The 18,420-nt window shown below is 45.9% G+C and overlaps 1 protein-coding gene across 2 annotated transcripts in view; it reads left to right on the forward strand.

The window, feature by feature from the left end:
• ep300a (EP300 lysine acetyltransferase a) overlaps positions 1-18,420 on the forward strand; it is a 37,719-nt gene that overhangs the window by 15,164 nt on the left and 4,135 nt on the right. For both annotated transcript variants that reach the window (XM_080454435.1, XM_080454436.1), the window contains exons 12-31: positions 1,122-1,207; positions 1,471-1,623; positions 2,328-2,804; positions 2,935-3,373; positions 3,504-3,622; positions 3,963-4,026; positions 4,256-4,431; positions 8,669-8,757; positions 10,178-10,258; positions 11,753-11,809; positions 12,064-12,141; positions 12,323-12,390; positions 12,552-12,702; positions 12,921-13,067; positions 13,414-13,527; positions 13,720-13,885; positions 14,699-14,866; positions 15,112-15,273; positions 15,961-16,242; positions 16,509-18,420. The exon at positions 16,509-18,420 is cut by the window's right edge and continues 4,135 nt beyond it. In XM_080454435.1, the coding sequence (XP_080310561.1) occupies positions 1,122-1,207; positions 1,471-1,623; positions 2,328-2,804; positions 2,935-3,373; positions 3,504-3,622; positions 3,963-4,026; positions 4,256-4,431; positions 8,669-8,757; positions 10,178-10,258; positions 11,753-11,809; positions 12,064-12,141; positions 12,323-12,390; positions 12,552-12,702; positions 12,921-13,067; positions 13,414-13,527; positions 13,720-13,885; positions 14,699-14,866; positions 15,112-15,273; positions 15,961-16,242; positions 16,509-18,420 (4,989 nt within the window). The remainder of the gene's footprint in view (positions 1-1,121; positions 1,208-1,470; positions 1,624-2,327; positions 2,805-2,934; positions 3,374-3,503; positions 3,623-3,962; positions 4,027-4,255; positions 4,432-8,668; positions 8,758-10,177; positions 10,259-11,752; positions 11,810-12,063; positions 12,142-12,322; positions 12,391-12,551; positions 12,703-12,920; positions 13,068-13,413; positions 13,528-13,719; positions 13,886-14,698; positions 14,867-15,111; positions 15,274-15,960; positions 16,243-16,508) is intronic.

The following is an 18,420-nucleotide window of genomic DNA, read 5'->3' on the forward strand; positions in this document are numbered from 1 at the left end:
TTTATTTGACGGGCGGGGCGGGTCTGGTTCGTATTTTGAAATAATCACGGGTGACGGGTCGGTCTACGGATCTGAGTATTGACGGGCGGGGCGGGCGCGGGTTCTCAAAATTGGACCCGTGCAGGACTCTGAGTGACATGAAGAAAATGGTCCGGCCGGCCCATGTGGTATGCGCCCTAAACATTCGGCTATCAGATCGCCCCAACCATGTTTATAAGTCAATTGATGAATAGCCAGAACTAATGGTAATTCTTTTCACAGTTTACAGTTTTTTTCTTCTTGAGCAGTTTGAGACCATATCCTCGCAACTGTGGTTAACACATTGCATGCCAGTCGCGTAGATCTACGCGAACCTATTTAAAGCCGCAGCGTGCCAGTCGCGTAGATCTACGCGAACCGCCGATTCCCATGTTAAGTGCCCCAGGTGCACTTTCCGAATTTTTTTGATCCATTTCCGTTTCCGGTTTCCGGTCGGAAACGGAATTATTCGGGTTCCGGTTTTTTCGATCGTATCCGCTTCCTGTCTGGGATCCTGTTTAAAACTCGATTTTCTCTGGTTGTTGTTTTTCTCCTCGCTGATCACTGTTTACCGTTGATCGGCTGTAGCTTCAAGATGGCGGCACGGATTTGGAAACTGTTTTCGCTCGCCGTTTCTCACGGATCCGCTGTGTGTTTAGAACCAAATGAACGCGCACTTTTAACTTATTTAGCGAGGTCTGTGGCGACATGAAAAAAACTAAAAAACAACAATAAAACGCTGGCACTGGTGAGTACATTATGAGATTAAACTCTGGCATGGAATGTGTTAATGTGGCCATAAAGTGAATCTGAACATCTGAAAAAAACTTTCTGCCTTTTATTGATAGTACACAGTAGAGAGAGAGACAGGAAACAGGGAGAGAGAGAGATGGGGAGTGACATGCAGCAAAGGTTGTCGGGAATCGAACCTGCGATTCGCTGTCAGGCGTATTAGTGCCTATGTGGTATGCGTGTTAACCGCTAGGCCAGCGGCGCCTCTGAGCATTGGAATCCATCTTGCAGTGTGCTTCATTCTCTGCTTTAGTACACCATGTCTTATTTTTACTAACCCCTATGTTATTGTTCTTTCTCTGTTACTGTAGGTATGAACCAGTTCAATCAGATGGGAATGTCACCCATGGGCCAAAGGTCTACACCTCCTCTTCCTATGGGCACAGCTGGCAACCAGGTCAGAACTCACCCATCCATACATACACTAACATATTGCTTTGTAGTTTGTACCATCTCAAAAGCTAATTGTTGCACTGATTTTTGACACAAGAACTGTTAATAACCGGGACTCCCTCTTTCTTTGCTGTTTCGCCCAGTAAACCCTAACCTTTAACCTCACAAAAACTATGCTTAAACCTAACCTCAAAACCAATATCACGGGGGCGAAACAGCGGGAAAAGAGGGAGTCCGGTTAATAACCACTGTCTGTTCCATCTACAGATGGGTATGGTGGGAGCCAGGATGGGCCAGCCCAACGTCAACCAGCTCCAGAACCAGTACATGTCCCAAGGACAGTTCCCTGGGTCAGGCCCAGGGCTCGGCACAGCTCAGCCTAGCATGGCCCAGCATGGAGCGCAGGGAGGGATGCCACAGGTAAAATGGCCTGCTCTGTCTGGACTTTAAGACTGCACAATTTATCTGGTGTAACTTGCTGGCTAATCTAATAATGTGCCTGCTGTAGTTGAAAATGGTCAACTTAATTGTGGATGATAAAATGATTTTATTCTATAAAACTCCAAGGCCAATATTCAGGATTAATATTAACTCACTATATTTGTTAAAATATTTGTCATTTTAGCCTCATCATTCAACCCTACTGTAAACACTTTACATTATAGCAAACTAAGAGTGTGGCAGGTTCCTCTGTTTATTATTAATTTATAGATATCATTTATAGATAAATATTAATTAACATCAAATGATCAAGATATGAATGTGTACCTTTTACCTATTATTATTTAATACATTTATTATTAAAGGGATTTGTTGACAATATATCTGATTCTCTACCTAGTACACTATCTGTTTTAGTGGAACCTCATGTAGTGGTGCGTGACAACTTGGAATGAATGATCTTCTTTGACCGTTTCCTCATTATGAGGACCACAATGTATATACGTTTGACTTACAGTATGTCATCCTGTACAGTGTGTCAATCTCTGATTATTTTAATTTCTATGTGTTTTTTTCAATTTATTAAATCAAATAAAAAAATCCTGCTGTCACCGACCTCTCCCTCTCTTCTTCCTCCCTGTTTTCCTCTTCTCCTCTTCCTCTCACTGTGCTCCTTTCTTCAGACACAGATGGGCACTCCTCCCTCTCTGCCAGTAGCTAGTCCTCTGGCCGGGCCCGGATCAGCCGGCGGCCCAGTGGGGCCCATGGGTCCCCAGAGTGTCGGTGGTGGAGGTGGTCCCGGCTCCAATATGGGCGGGCCCCCGCCCAACATGACCCCGCCCAACGCCAACCAGCAGCCCAACTCCATCCCCCACCTAGCGGCCATGCGCAGCTGCTCGCCCTCTCCTGCCCGCAGTCGGACGCCCACCCCTCACCAAACGCCCCCAAGGCTAGCGGGGTCCCAGACCCCACAGCCACACACACCCAACCCGCCCCAGTTGGCTCCACCTCCCTCTGTCCCACAGCAGAACCAGATGAGTCAGGGGCCGGGCTCCAACAAGTCCCTGCAGCAGCACATGCCAACGGGATCCACCACTCCCTCTCACCCTGGACTGACCTCCAGCTCCACGCCGCACAGCGCTCAGCTGCCACGCACTCCGGTCAGTACCTCAGTATTGATGTAATTCGGAGACTGTACGTGTCCATTTTACTCTTAAATGAACAGTCCGTCATGTCTGTCTAACCCACCCCTCTCCGTCTGCACTTCCATCCTTCCATCTCTCCCTCCAGCTTTCCCAGAAAGGTTCTTTCACGGGCGACGGCCAGGCTCTGACCCCGGCGTCCGTAGATAGCATGAACACCTCCTCCTCCCAGCCCGCCCAGTCAGATGCTTCCTCCTCGGCCGCCCACCTAGACCCGAAGAGGGAGGTCAAGCAGCAGCCGGACGATGATGAGGAGGAGGACGATGACGAGCGCGAGTCATCTGGCAGAGGAGGAGGGAAACTCAACCTCAAGACAGAGGAGAAGCCGGTAAAGTTGGAGCCGAAGAGAGAGGAGTGCTCGGGAGAGGGCGGCAAAGGCAATGCTATGGACACCTCGTCATCGACAATGATGACATCAAGCGTAAAGACGGAGGACAGGAAGCCAGAGGTGAAAAAGGAGGTGAAGAAGGAGGAAGAGGAGACGCCAGCGACAGATGCTGCCGGACAGGCTCCGGTTAAAAGGAAGAGTAAGGGACTCTTTATAATTTTATTATTTATTTATATGTGTTCTGCCTTAAGATTCTGTTAATTTGTCAATTTTCAGAAGTATTCACTTTTGTTTGTGTGGTATATTCTTCTTCTCTCCTTTCTTCTCAGTCTTCAAACCAGAGGAGCTTCGGCAGGCGTTGATGCCCACCCTGGAGTCATTGTACAGACAGGACCCAGAGTCTTTACCCTTCAGAATGCCTGTAGACCCACAGTTGCTCTGCATACCTGTATGTATTACTATTGTTTGTTATATTTGTGTCAGGATTTGTCTGGAATGTATCTGTCTATTGATCCATCTATCAATATGTTATTCTGCTATTGCTCTCTCTGTTTTTATTGCTCACTTATTCCCTGACGGGAGGAGAATTTTTGCATCATTACATGTTGAACTGGGACGGTCCTTCTAGCAATTGTGTCCTGGCAGTATGGCTGTTGGTTGCTTAGAATATTGATTATCTGAGAATTGACGCTTAGTCTTAGATTGCACTGGTGGCAAATTGTTCTGCATAGCAGCATCGGCATAATACATAATCTGTAAATGTAAACATCTTTGTTGTGATCCTGCAGGACTACTTTGACATTGTGAAGACTCCCATGGACCTGTCGACCATTAAACGAAAGCTGGATACAGGTCAGTACTGTACACCCGAATACCCCTTTGCTCATGCAAAGTTTAGCATGATTTTAGTTTTATCAGCTGTGAAATACTTGTGTATCAGTATGCTCGTGACATTCACATACGGGAGACATTCATTTACACTAGATGTATTTCACAGGAAACGCATGCAAAAAATACAAAATGGACCAGAATACTGCAGATTGTGCACCGTTGTCTCAACTTTGTATGTCTAATGTCCCAGGCCAGTACCAGGAGCCCTGGCAGTACGTAGACGACATCTGGCTGATGTTCAACAACGCCTGGCTGTATAACCGCAAGACGTCCCGCGTCTACAAGTACTGCTCCAAGCTGGCCGAGGTGTTTGAGCTGGAGATCGACCCTGTCATGCAGGGCCTAGGCTACTGCTGCGGGAGGAAGGTGAGGCATGGATGCAGGGAATGGGGTGGCATTATTATTAAGGAGAGAGGTGTGGCACTTGTGCTGAATGAAAGTTGGGTTGAAAGTAAATGAGTAGAAGGGAAACTGAGGGTGAAAATTATGGATGGATGGATGTATGAAGAAAAGTAGAGGGAAAGAGGTCGTTGAGACGGTTATCTCTAAAACCACTCTTCTGCGTTTAGCCTCACAGGGGGTGGCAGTTACCCCCTAGCGTTTGCATCCAAAATAGAATTTTGGCAATTTACACATTTTCTCCACCACAGAACGTTTGCAGGAGAGTACATAGATGTATTGCTGCCCTCTTGTGTATAAATCCATGCCGTACGCTGCATCTCCAGTAAAGCTTGATTATACTAAATTGAGCACGAGCTTGTAGAACGGCTATTTTCGATGAGCGACACTGCGCGCAACGTAGTATATCAAGGCATTAATGCAAGCCCTTAAATCAAAACCAACCCGGCCGTGCACGCACGCACATCCACGTACACTCACCAAGCCCAATCGCACAAGACGCACAGACACAACGAGTGGTCCGTCTTAATGTGAGACAAATAGCTATGTGTGGACAAACAAAATAAGTATTATAGCCTAGTGTTCATTTCAATCTTATTTTCCAAGTAGGGGCCTGCCTCTCTCTCTCTCTCTCTCTGCATCAAATAGAACTATACCTAATCTAAGATACCATCAAAGCCATCAATATTTACAAGCGACTCTCTCTGGTATTATATAATTTTTTGTTTGAGCTGTTGGAAATAACGAGGCTAAGGAGGCTTCACTAGGTTGTTTAAGTCCAGATGTGACTGGTGTGAATTAAAATAAATAAATCTGATTGGGAATCATTTTTAAATGAGAAATTTAAATATTAGATACTTGGGGTAAATCGTGACCCCAAGTATCGGAATCGAATCGTGAGATAGCATAAGATTCACAGCCCTAATCCTTAATAGAGTTTATTGGACCACTACTAAATGACAAAGCCGAATTAAGAGATTGTTCCAAATGCTGGAAGTGCCAGGGAGAGGAGGGCACAGTCATGCACATGTTGTGGGAAATCCCTTTAAATGTGCCTATAAATGTATTTATTTAATGCATGTTGCAGGATATACATAATGTTTCAGGATATATTTTTTAGGAAAATATATTTTAAAGTGTCAATAATGGCTAGAAGTTGGTGATTTAAAAGTCTAAAGTGTTACAAAGTTAAATGTGTAAATTATTACCGTATCTCTACATTAGTGATTTTCTGACCAGACCTTTTTATTTGTTCGATTGGACTGTGCTGTTATGACTGAGGTCATACTTTCTATTATATTTGTGTCAGGTGTATGTCTGTGCTGTGCCTGGTCTGGGCTCTGTATGCAAATCGGTGTGTGTGAGGCCACTGATATGATTGGAGAGGTAACTTTCCACTGGAGACTGTGCTCTTTTTTTATTGGCATCCCATACTTTCTTGGCCGAACACGGGGGTGAGGCCTCTTGAACGAGGGCGCGTTATTTAAATGACAATTGGTTCAGCAGCAACGACACCATCCATTCTTATGCTGTGATTGATAAGATACGGCCACTTGATAAATCACATGTGAGCCCCGTCGTGAGATGATTCCTGGGCTCTGATCTACGCTCCCTTGATAAATGAGGGCCATTATGTGTGAGTGGAGAGCTCCTTCTGCTCCCTCCGTGAATGTCTGGTTTAGTCAGCTTGGCCAGTTAGCGGTTCTGGAAAAGCTCTCTTTCAGACTTAGACGTAGACAGCTACCTGTTAAAGTGGGAGGCATACTTTTTTCCCCTTCAAATGTATTCTATTGTTACCTTTTCCTTCTTGTTGTATCTGTTTGCTCTTCCTAAAAATGCAGCAAATGTGCTTAATGCAATTTGTAATTAAAAATCTAAGAAAAATATGAATCATAATATTGATAAAAAATCGCCGGTTGTGTCTCGCTTATTGCGCCGTAACAACGGCACGTCTGCTCAATGCTAGCCTGGAAACCAGACGAGTCTGCCATTGCAAAAAAAAAAAGGCCCTCTGCAGATTTGGTCTGGCACCGCTCAGTTGTGATTGGATTTCATTCCCTCCCGAAGTTGTGAGTCAGGGCTCAGTATGCAAATGTGGGTCGGGTTTATCACCAGAGGCTTTTTTTTAAAGCACGAAATGCACGTTCCATACAGAGATTCCAGACTAATATCACTGCGTAGATATTAGTCTGGCCATGACAGGCTAGCTCAATGCCTTCAATGACAATATGCGCCGAGCCGCGGACTGTAAATGGGACGTGTGTGTGTGTGTGTGTGTGTGTGTGTGTGTGTGTGTGTGTGTGTGTGTGTGTGTGTGTGTGTGTGTGTGTGTGTGTGTGTGTGTGTGTGTGTGTGTGTGTGTGTGTGTGTGTGTGTGTGTGTGTGTGTGTGTGTGTGTGTGTGTGTGTGTGTGTGTGTGTGTGCGCGTAAGTAGAAGGAGGACACTTGAGCTTTGGAATGCCATATATACTGCGACAGTTATGAAAAGGAAAAGGACTTTATTTTGTAATTGTAATAATAGCATATAGCCTATATTGTAGGCTACTAGATGTGAGGGCCAGGCTAATAACCTCTAGTTTATAAAAAACACTCTTCTGGCCTAGGCTCAAAAGAGTGTTTCACCTCTGTTTGTACCTCCTCTATGCTGTCTCTCTCTCAGCAGTCTGTCTCACTCTGCATGTGCATCCTTTATGCTGTCTCTCTCAGCAGTCTGTCTCACTCTGAATGTACATCCTCTATGCTGTCTCTCTCTCAGCAGTCTGTCTCACTCTGAATGTACATCCTCTATGCTGTCTCTCTCTCAGCAGTCTGTCTCACTCTGCGTGTACATCCTTTATGCTGTCTCCATCTCAGTAGTCTCATTCAAGGAAAAACAAAACGGTAGTGGACTTGCCCATTCAATGGTGTCGTTTAAAAAACGAAAGAAGGTGGAATGCTGTGAGAGTGAGACCCTGTTGTGAATGTGCGTGAGCGCGTCTCAGATGAACGCATGTCTCCTCCGTCATACAGTCTGAATATGGAAGCGTTGATGCTGAGTCCATGGCTAAATTTGGCCCCGGTCATACCGATGCTGTATCACGTTTCTCCTCTCTAGACTCTGCTATTTTGGGGGGTTTGCACACAAATGTCCTGTTGACTTTTGACAACGGGACAAAGTAGTTTGGACTTTTTGGGTTTGATTCTCTGCAGAATGCTCCCAAGCTTCATTTGAGAAAAACGGTGGCTGTGCTTGTTGTTCTTTTCCATTTCTTGTACATAGTCAGCCAGCACAGCTCAGTTTGTTTGTGTTGTGAATGGTACAGTATTGTCTGGCTGCAGACATTCTCCTCTGTGAGAAGCATCTTGTGCAGTGCTCAGTGTACATGTCTAGATATATAGATGTGGACACAAAGGTTCTTTCCATCTGAAGTGTGCATTATTCTGCATCAAACCAACTTTTATTCCTTCAGAATATGAATGTTTATGGCCATTTGCAGTGTAGTTCCAGTCACTATGGGAAATGACCGTGACTCTAGGGCCTGCTCTTCTGGTCACCGGGCCCAAGAGTTCAACACTTTGAATCCCAAGCAGATCAGATTTGGATGTTGGGTAATTCAAAATCAAAAAACAGAATTCATTGGGATCTTTGATATCTGATCAAATGAGGAAATCAAATCCAACTTTAATCTGGATCAACTTGATCCCACTAGAGGGATGGATTTATAGTGCATTAACAGAGCAAAATGTACTATACGATTAATTTCAATATATTTCAATATAAATAAGATGGTAAAGTTTGTCATTTCAATATAAATAAGATGGTAAAGTTTGTCATTTTAAATAGTACATCATCTGAAGCCCTAAGCTTTTAATTTATTTTAGTCACATTTGCAGTGTGCAGTTGCCTACCTCTTAGAACAGTGTATTCAGCTAAATAATTAAACTGACTAGTTTATTATGATCATAGAATTATCCCAACAAACATTGACAATAAGATATAGTTTTCATTATTCAATATCTTTAACAAAATAGGCTATCAACTGTGATCAAGTTAAATAATAATTGTGGACAATAGTATCTTGATTTGCCCACTCAAATGTTATGAAAATACAACTGAGCCTTGATATTATCTGATTTAAAGTTGTTGTTTAGCTTGCTGATCAGAAGTTTGTATTAACATGACCTTTGTATCTTCTCTCTTTTTTCTGTCCTTCCCTCCCATCAGCTGGAGTTTTCACCCCAGACACTGTGCTGCTATGGGAAGCAGCTGTGCACTATACCCCGAGATGCTGCTTACTTCAGCTACCAAAACAGGTATGGAGAGAGGTGGAGATGGTAGTGGAGATTATAAAAGTCAAGTCACTACTAGAGCAGATGGAGGCCAGAGGGTCACAACAGGAACTCGGCTACAGGGGACTGGGTATCAATAGCTTATGTACCCATACCGATTTTTAGTGTCAGTCAATGTTCAGGCATCAGATACATTCCTTATAACTTCTCAAGTTTACCTTATTACAACTTGATAGTTGATGGATTATTTATAAATCAGGAAAAGTAGCAACGATTTCCATTCAAAGTGTTTTATGTGAGTGATTGGTTAATTTTCCTCTTGGAACAAATGCCTTGGGAATAAATGGTCCCCTTCAATTTATGTTTGCCATTGTTTTCATACCTTCACGCTCTATCTAACACGCTGGCATTTTAAAAGTCGGTCCTTTCCATCAGATTTCTCATCAGTTGCTTAAACGGATTAGATAGACAGATAAGTAACAGGCGACAGCATGCCTCAGTTATATTGCACTGTGATTTCAGTATTAAAATCCATGCTGATATGATGTAGCTTTTTCACTCTAGATTGAATTCAGCACCTCTAAAGGCAAATGAAGGAAAGACAATATGACACACATGCAAACCTACATGCTTTAAACACACAATACAACTGCTCTGATACAGTTCAGTGCACAGAAGACCTACACATTCATTGTTGAATACCCCAGCAACTTCCTGACACATACATACTCAAACATACATACATAACCCACACAAGAATTTGCCGAAATCTAATGGAGATCACACAGCCTACACTGTGTCTGATCACCTGACTACCTACATCACATCTGATCACCTGACGAGCTACGTCACGTCTGATCACCTGACTAGAACTAGTTGAAAGGACCCACTTTAAAATGGACTTCAATGTGCAAATTTAAATTGTCTTGTGATTTTTTTGTTTCATTTGTTTCAAACTACCACCTGACCATTATCTGTGACGCCTATATCCTCTGCTCCCTCCTTCCCTCCCCCCAGTTGATTGTGCTCCTGCTGTGTCGGTTGTGACGGTGATTGTTGTACTCATCCTTGTGTCCAAATGTCTAATCTGTGCTTTGCCTTGGCCTTTCTACTATGTGTTGTCTTGAATGTTCCGTCCCGTCTTTTCCTCCCGGTCTGTCCCTCCCATTTCAATGCCCGCCGCTTGCTTTCCACCCTGACCAACCATGTTCCTCCAAACATGCACCCCCCTCCCCTCCCCTAAATCCTGATTCATGATTGGCTGTTTTGATGACGACTCCCTGCTGTCCTGCGCTCCTACTTCCTGCCTGCCCCGCTTGTCCTGTCCTGCCTTGCCCATGTCCCGTCCTGATCGGTGGCTGCCCTTCCCCGTGCGCTGTCTGTGATTGGCTGTGCTGTGCGGAATCTGGTGTAGTTCACCAAAATTTGGGCTTATTGCTCTCAGGTACCACTTCTGTGAGAAGTGTTTCAACGAGATCCAAGGAGAGACGGTTTCCCTGGGTGATGACCCTAGCCAGCCTCAGGCGTAAGTATTGATTCTTATTGACATAATATTTGCCAACTATATGGGCAAAAATGGGTTGCACTGAATAAATATTGAGAAAATACATGGCCCATTTCTCATCTAAAATGTTATCAGAAGCTATTTCTGGTTAGATATAATATGGTGTTGTTGTCGGGCAGAAACCTTGTATCTCAAAGTTTACATTTTTTATGTGTGTCGCACAAAAGTAGTGAAAATAGCAGATCTACAAGCACACATGAGCTTGTAGATCGGCTATTTTCCCTATTTTAAAATGTTTTTAAAATGATGATAAAAAAATGAACCGTTTTGGATATACAAGGTTTCCACCCGACAGATAGATTGTTTACAGAGACACTGCCATTGTAGTCTGCTTCAGAACCACCAGAGACGGACACCGTCTTGACTGCTGCCCCATGCGCACAGCTCTTCTCCCCCGGCCAGGCTCACCCGGAGCTCACACTGTGCCACAGCTCCACTAGTATTAATATAAAAAGCAAATGCATACATGAATACACACATCACCTGTTGGGGTGCTGCTGGGTTAAAAGAGGAGGATGAAAAGTAATAGAAACCGCACGGAAATATACTGGAGCTTGAGTACACATTCGATTATTAATTCTGATTGAACTGTTCCGCAGCTTCCTCAGCGCAAACATGGTTTGTTTTGTTTATTCATACAGAAGTCAAATTTGTAACAGATAATCCTAGGCAAGTGTATAGGTGATGTAGTCAACATGCAATGACAGAGGGAATATTAAAATAAATTATGTACTCTCACTGCATCATGCTTCTAATGTGAGAAACCTCCGTTTATCTCTTTAACTCATCATTGCTTAGGTCTTTTCCTGTATGCAACTGTAAAGTCATTTGAAAGTGTCTTGCCTATTTCTTTTTCCTAGCAGGGGAAGGCAGGGGAGGGGGAAGAGGAGTGCTAGTTTTGGTAAGGCAGGCATGCCAACGGTGAGGCCTTCAGGCACGCCTGAGCAAGCTGCTAGGCAAGCGAGTGCCCGGTGTGCCTCAAGGCCTCACGCATTGGGTGTGCCGTCCAAGTAGGTGGACGGAATAGGTTATCTCGTTAAACAAAACTAGCGCCCCCTGTCTCCGCGTATCACGGGCGTCAGAGCTCAAGTCTTCCCCTGCCATCCCAGAAAAAAAAATATTGCTGCCTGTAAAGGGTCCCTGAAACAGAGTAGAATGCCCCCACCTTGTGGTCATGTGAGGTTTATGGTTCTTTATGGGTATATAAACTGGTAATGTAATAGCTCTTCTATGACACACTCCACATTTTAGATCAGAGGAAAACTACACCTTTTGCTTAAATTCATATTCGGAACTTTGGACTGAAATACAGCAATTATCCCATAGTGCCCCATTGTCAACATTTGAAATGCTCTGTATATACATATTTACTACTTAAAATGCATTTATCATAATATATTATTTTAATGTTTTTTTTAATGTATTCTTATAATCTTACAACATGCTTCTTTTCAGCTCCATAAACAAAGACCAGTTTGAGAAAAAGAAGAATGACACACTGGACCCTGAAATGTGAGTCCTCATACATTACACTTTCAGATCTTGTACTATGTCATGCCAACCAAGGCTATGCAACCAAACTCCACACCAGCTCATTTTAATTAATTAGCACACCTTCAAAGACAGAATTTGGGTACTAAACGATTTTGTATTGTATACTTTGGCCCTCCTTGGCAAATGACAGCACACCACTGTGTTACTGAATTGTTGTAGTGTTTCAATCTGACATGAATCGGTGTGTTAAATGCTGTCTCCGTTCTCCTCAGGCTTGTGGAATGTATGGACTGTGGACGTAGAATGCACCAGATCTGTGTGTTGCACCATGACACTATCTGGCCTGCGGGGTAAGTGAGCTCAACATTAAATGGATGGAGCATGTTTCTCTGTCAATGATGTGTCCTATCAGCTCTTTAAGAGATTCATATCTTTGAGTGGTTGTCAACTGGTTTTCGCTCTGGGACTCTGACCACTGACTGTGAAATTATGCATCCAGTATATCAAATAATAACTGTGTGTGTCCTGCAGTTTTGTATGTGACGGCTGCTTAAAGAAAACTAACAAGACGAGGAAAGAAAACAAGTATGCGGGTAGAAGTAAGTAACTATGTTTCTTCTGTTGCTGTGCATGTCCATATGATTGAATTTACAAATAGTTAACAACAGATACAAATTTGATCTAGTATTACACCATGTTAACTGCATTGCTTCTGCATCGCTCTGTCCCTTCTCTCTGCCTTCCTGACTTTACCACACAGGGTTGCCACAGACAAAGCTGGGCTGCTTCCTGGAGGGAAGGGTGAATGACTTCCTGAGGCGGCAGAACCACCCTGAGTCGGGGGATGTGGCCATTCGTGTGGTGCACGTCTCGGACAAGGTGGTGGAGGTCAAACCCGGCATGAAGTCCAGGTACACCAAACAAATCTACTGAATCAATAGAAAGTGTCGTTTTTCATTTTGGAAATTGTCTATCAATTGAATGAATTTTATCTTGAACGGTGATAAAAAACGAGTTGTAACTAACAAATTATTTAGAATTACACAGGCAACCAGTTAAAGGATATTTCATAATTCGTTGTTATTATGCATCCCAGTGAACTAACATGCTCTTGTTTGCTCGTGTCCAGGTTTGTGGACAGTGGCGAGATGTGTGAATCCTTCCCATACAGGACGAAAGCCCTATTTGCGTTTGAGGACATAGAGGGGACGGACGTCTGTTTTTTTGGCATGCATGTTCAGGAGTACGGCTCTGACTGCCCTCCGCCAAACCAGAGGTGAGTCTCAATGTGCTACATATGTTTTCCATTTTCTCGACATAAAGACCAAAGAGATTGTAAGATCTGTAAAAGCTGAGAGAGAGAGACAGTGGTACAGAAGGGAAAACATTGTTGAGATTTGATCCTAGGCCAGCAGGGATACATTTTGGGTCCAGAAACAGACCCTATATGTATAATCAGGCATGGACCTTATTGCAGTATAATGCGTTCTGTCAATAACATCATCCCTCTTCATTGTCATCAATGGGTACAGACAGAATGATTGCCTTTACAGTTCCATTTTGATATTAAATGTTTGATATACCTTGCTCACTTTTCTTTTTCTTTTTTTTTTATCTCCTAGACGAGTGTACATCTCCTATCTGGACAGTGTGCATTTCTTCCAGCCTCGCGGTCTGAGGACAGGAGTGTACCATGAGATCCTCATTGGTTACCTGGAGTATGTCAAGAAGTTAGGGTGAGTATTGGAGGTGTTTATCACATTTTCTTTGCTGTTGTACCTCTAATATTGCAGAATTCTCTAACCAGGGACTACTTTAGACCTGGGAGTGACTATAAATGTTTATGTGGTAGAATGGGTCATAGGTTGTTTTTTTCTGGTCTACAAACAAGTTTGCCTCATTTCATTGTGTTTTTTTTTCTCCCCCAGCTACACGACGGGTCACATCTGGGCCTGTCCTCCCAGTGAGGGGGATGACTACATCTTCCACTGTCACCCTATGGACCAGAAAATCCCCAAGCCCAAACGACTGCAGGAGTGGTACAAGAAGATGCTAGACAAAGCTGTGGCAGAGAGGATAGTACACGACTACAAGGTACCGAAGCTGAAGGCGATGTTGGGCCTGCTTGGAGGGGAGAAGTAAAAAATTATGGGGATTAAAATGTAACATGGGGAATGATTGTAGATGCAATGTCCCAAGGTTTGATTCTGGTAGGGAACCTGTACTAATTTTCCTATCTCTCCACTATCATCCTCCTATAATTCTACAAAGCTCTGTGAGTGAGCGCGTCCCCCGTTCTCCTCAGTGGCTGGAGCAAGTGATCTGCATTTGCACACAGCCATTGACCATTACCATGTGCACGGAACACCGAAGTCCGTTTTTCGCTTTCCCCAAATGTCAGCTGTTTATTAGCGCTTTTGTGTTTGCTGGCTCCCGGGTTGCCAAATCATCTGTGTGAAACAAGCGCCGGTGTTGCCACATCCGTGAAACAAGCAGACCATTCGTGAAACAAGTGGACCATGACGCGCTTTGGGTGTTTATATTTCCCCCGACGGGTATGGTCTAGTCTAAATAAAGCACTAACTGCCCCAAAGTATATCAATTATATATCGTTACTGTCACGCAGAAACCTTGCATCTCCATATTTCAAAGTTTTTCTGTAAATGAATGCCCTACTTAATCATACAAGAGTGTCGCACAAAAGTAGTGAAAATAGCAGATCTACAAGCACTCATAGATCGGCTATTTTCACTATTTCAAATCATTTAAAAAATAATTATAAAAAAGGTATTTTGAACATACAAGGTTTCCACCCGACAACAACGATATAATAAAAAGTATAATGGACAAGTGTACAGAAAAAGTATTATATGACCATCTGAAGTCATCTCCCATTCTCTTCATCAGGATATCTTCAAGCAGGCCACAGAGGACCGTCTAACAAGTCCCAAGGAACTGCCGTACTTCGAAGGAGACTTCTGGCCCAACGTGTTGGAGGAGAGCATCAAGGAGTTGGAGCAGGAGGAGGAGGAGAGGAAGAGGGAGGAGAACAGCACTTCAAATGAGAGTATTGATGTAAGGCCAGACGGAACTCTATGTAGTGCACTTATAAATGATGTATTTTATAGCAGTTTGTAGAACAAATTACCAACCAATAAGTGGAGATTTTATACAAAGTTTACAAATTGGACATAAGATCAGAGTAAATAATTGCCTGAGTTAATTGAACAGCTCATATCTCATTTCACTCACAGGAAATGATTATCTGTGAAATTTGGAAGTACTGTAAGTTTTTGTTTATTTCCTCCTTCCTTCTGCAGGCCACGAAAGGTGACAGTAAAAATGCAAAGAAGAAGAACAACAAGAAGACGAGTAAAAACAAGAGCAGCCTCAGTCGGGCCAACAAGAAGAAGCCGGGGATGCCCAATGTCACAAATGACCTCTCCCAGAAACTCTATGCCACCATGGAGAAACACAAGGAGGTACGTTGACAGGGAGGTCCTAGGTCACACTGTTGAAATGTGACTGGATTGCTATTGTACAACACCTTGAAAGCGGGCCCACACTATCAAAAGAACTTGATTATAGTCACTGACTGGCGCACCACCGTGCCTGCCCACCACCGCAGAAGGTTGTTGGTTCAAATCCACCGTGGTGCATCCGGCTTTGTCGAGCGTCTATACGAACACAATTGGCCCGTGTTCAGGGGAAGGAAGCCGGGCGGGGAGCGTGATATTTGTCACTGCACATACACCTGGGTATAGTGTTGGGCGGGAAGAGTAGGACGAAGTATCTACAGCAGTGACGACTGTGGGGGATGAATCAATTGGCACAACGACTACATTTGGAGAGAAAAGCGGGGGGGGGGGGGGCAGAAGAAAACAATAATATCATCACTGACTTTATTTTTTTTCATGTTTAAATTGAAGCGCTTTTGAAGTCTTTTTAATAATTAATTCTTCAGTACATGTAAAATAAATTAAAAGCAACTTTTGGTAGAGGCTTTTATTCAAAGTGCCTTGCGAATGCATGCGTTTACCAGTGGGATGCAAACCCTTAACCGAGTGTCAGTGCAATGTACTACCCACTAAATGGGGAACTGTTTAAGTACCTGACTTTACTTAATCTGTCCTCTGCCCCTTGCCTTTCTCCTCTGCGTCGTTCCACAGGTGTTCTTTGTGATCCGTCTGATCGCGGCCCCCATGGCCAACGCCCTGCCCCCCATCACGGACCCTGACGGCCTAATGGCCTGCGACCTGATGGACGGGCGAGACGCCTTCCTGACGCTGGCCCGGGACAAGCACCTGGAGTTCAGCTCCCTGAGGAGGTCCTTGTGGAGCTCCATGTGTATGCTGGTGGAGCTGCACAACCAGAGCCAGGACCGCTTCGTCTACACCTGCAATGAGTGCAAGCACCACGTGGAGACCCGCTTCCACTGCACCGTCTGTGAGGTGAGCACAAAAGAATTCATGCACAAGTTTGTCTTGTGTAGAAACGTGTGATAATTAAACTGCAGGTTACACAACGGGGGCAGGTGTAGGGAGTGACTGTGTGTTTCCACACCTGTTGAATGCAGAGGAAGTGGTTCTTCTAATGTTGGGGAGGTGTTGCTGTGATGCTGATGTTCCACCTTTTGATATACACAGGGAATGAAAGCCCTTGCTCTGCTAACTTCCCCTTTGTTTTCTCTCTCTTGCTCTCTCCCACTGTTACTCAGGACTATGACCTGTGTATTACCTGCTACAACGCTAAGGGCCACGAGCACAAGATGGAGAAGTTGGGCCTTGGTTTAGACGACGAGAGTGGCAACCAGGCAGCCACTGCCACCCAGAGTCCCGGCGACTCTCGCCGCCTCAGTATCCAGCGCTGCATCCAGTCGCTGGTGCACGCCTGCCAGTGCCGCAACGCCAACTGCTCCTTGCCATCCTGCCAGAAGATGAAACGCGTGGTGCAGCACACCAAAGGCTGCAAACGGAAAACCAACGGCGGCTGCCCCATCTGCAAGCAGCTCATTGCTCTGTGCTGCTACCATGCCAAGCACTGTCAGGAGAACAAGTGTCCCGTCCCGTTCTGCCTGAACATCAAGCACAAGCTACGCCAGCAGCAGCTGCAGCATCGCCTCCAGCAGGCGCAAATGTTACGGAGGAGGATGGCCAGCATGCAGAGAGTCGGCCAGCCGCCCCCTTCTGGAGGGACTCCAGGAGGCAACGGAGGGCTACCATCCCCAGGAGGCAGCAACAATGGAGCCACTGGTCCCAGTACGCCCACGTCGGTTGGGACGCAGCCTCCCACCCCTCAGACCCCCACCCAGGGGAGCATGCCTGCCCTGCCCCAGCCACAGGGGGTTGGGATGGGCGGGATGGGAGGAATGGGGACGCCAGGCCAACAGCAGCTCCAGCAGCAAGGAGGCAGCATGCCTCCTCAGCATCATCTCCATCATCAATTTCAGCAGATGGGTGGAGGAGCGGGAGGCGGAGGGGGCATGATGACCTCTCCGCAGCAGCAGATGGTGCCCCAGCTCCAGCAACAACAACAGCATTCTCCAAATGTCCAGCAGCTCCAGCAACAGCAGCATCCTGGCAGTTTGCCTCCCTATACCCCCAGACCTCCAGGAGCCTCCCAGTTGCACCAGTCCATGGGGAAACCAGGAATGGGGCCGGCCACTCCGCCCCAGCAGCAGCCACAACCCAACCCAGGACAGGGGGGCATGCCTGGGCAGGGCCAGCAGCAAGGTCCCCCTCTGGCCGCAGTGGAGACGGCCCTAAAGATTCAGCGCCTGGCAGAGACCCAGAGGCAGATGGCCCAGGCTCAGGCCCAAGCCCAAATCCTCCAGCGGCAGGGGTCAGGGGGCATGATGCCCTCTCACCCTCACCACCAGAACCCCCAAGCCCAGATGGGCATGCCCCACCCTGGAACAGGAATGGTTGGAGGCCAGGGCATGCCACCCCAGGCGCAGGGAGGAGGCAGGACTATGTTAGATCAGCAACAGGGAATGCTGGCAGGGATGCAGCAAGGTGGTCCTCAGTCTCAACTACCACCTCAAGTCCAGCAACAGCTCCAGCAGGTCCAGCAGGGAGCCGGTGGGCAGCTCCAGCCCCCAAACCAGCAGTGGGGTCCTGGCGGGCCGGGTATGAACCCACAACAGAGACCAATGATGGCCCATATGACCCCGCAGCAGCAGCAAGCAGTCGCTCAGCAACAACAACAGCAGCAGTTGTCCCAACAACAGAACCCACAAGCAGGCAACCGCAATCTTGTGCAGCTGATGGGAGGCCCAGGAGGGGTTGCAGGAGCAGCTGCTGCGATGGCAGGAGCAGCCGGGTCAGGAAACCTCCCCCAAGCGGCGCTACAAGATCTCCTGCGAACCCTGCGCTCCCCAAGCTCTCCCCTCCAGCAGCAGCAGGTGCTTAACATCCTTCGTTCAAACCCCCTCCTCATGGCTACTTTCATTAAGCAGAGAGCAGCAAGGTACCAGGGGGCTCAGGGAGGTGGTCCTGGAGTACCGGGGGGACCTCCACAAGGACAGCCCGGAGGTGTCCGGTTCCAGGGAGCCACGCCGGGTGGAATGCCTGGTCCGGGTGGGGTTGGAGGGCCTGGACCTAACCAGCTGGCCAACATGGATGGTCAGC

The sequence above is a fragment of the Gymnoscopelus braueri genome, assembly GCF_963280865.1.
Source record: "Gymnoscopelus braueri genome assembly, chromosome: 17".
NCBI lineage: Eukaryota > Metazoa > Chordata > Actinopteri > Myctophiformes > Myctophidae > Gymnoscopelus > Gymnoscopelus braueri.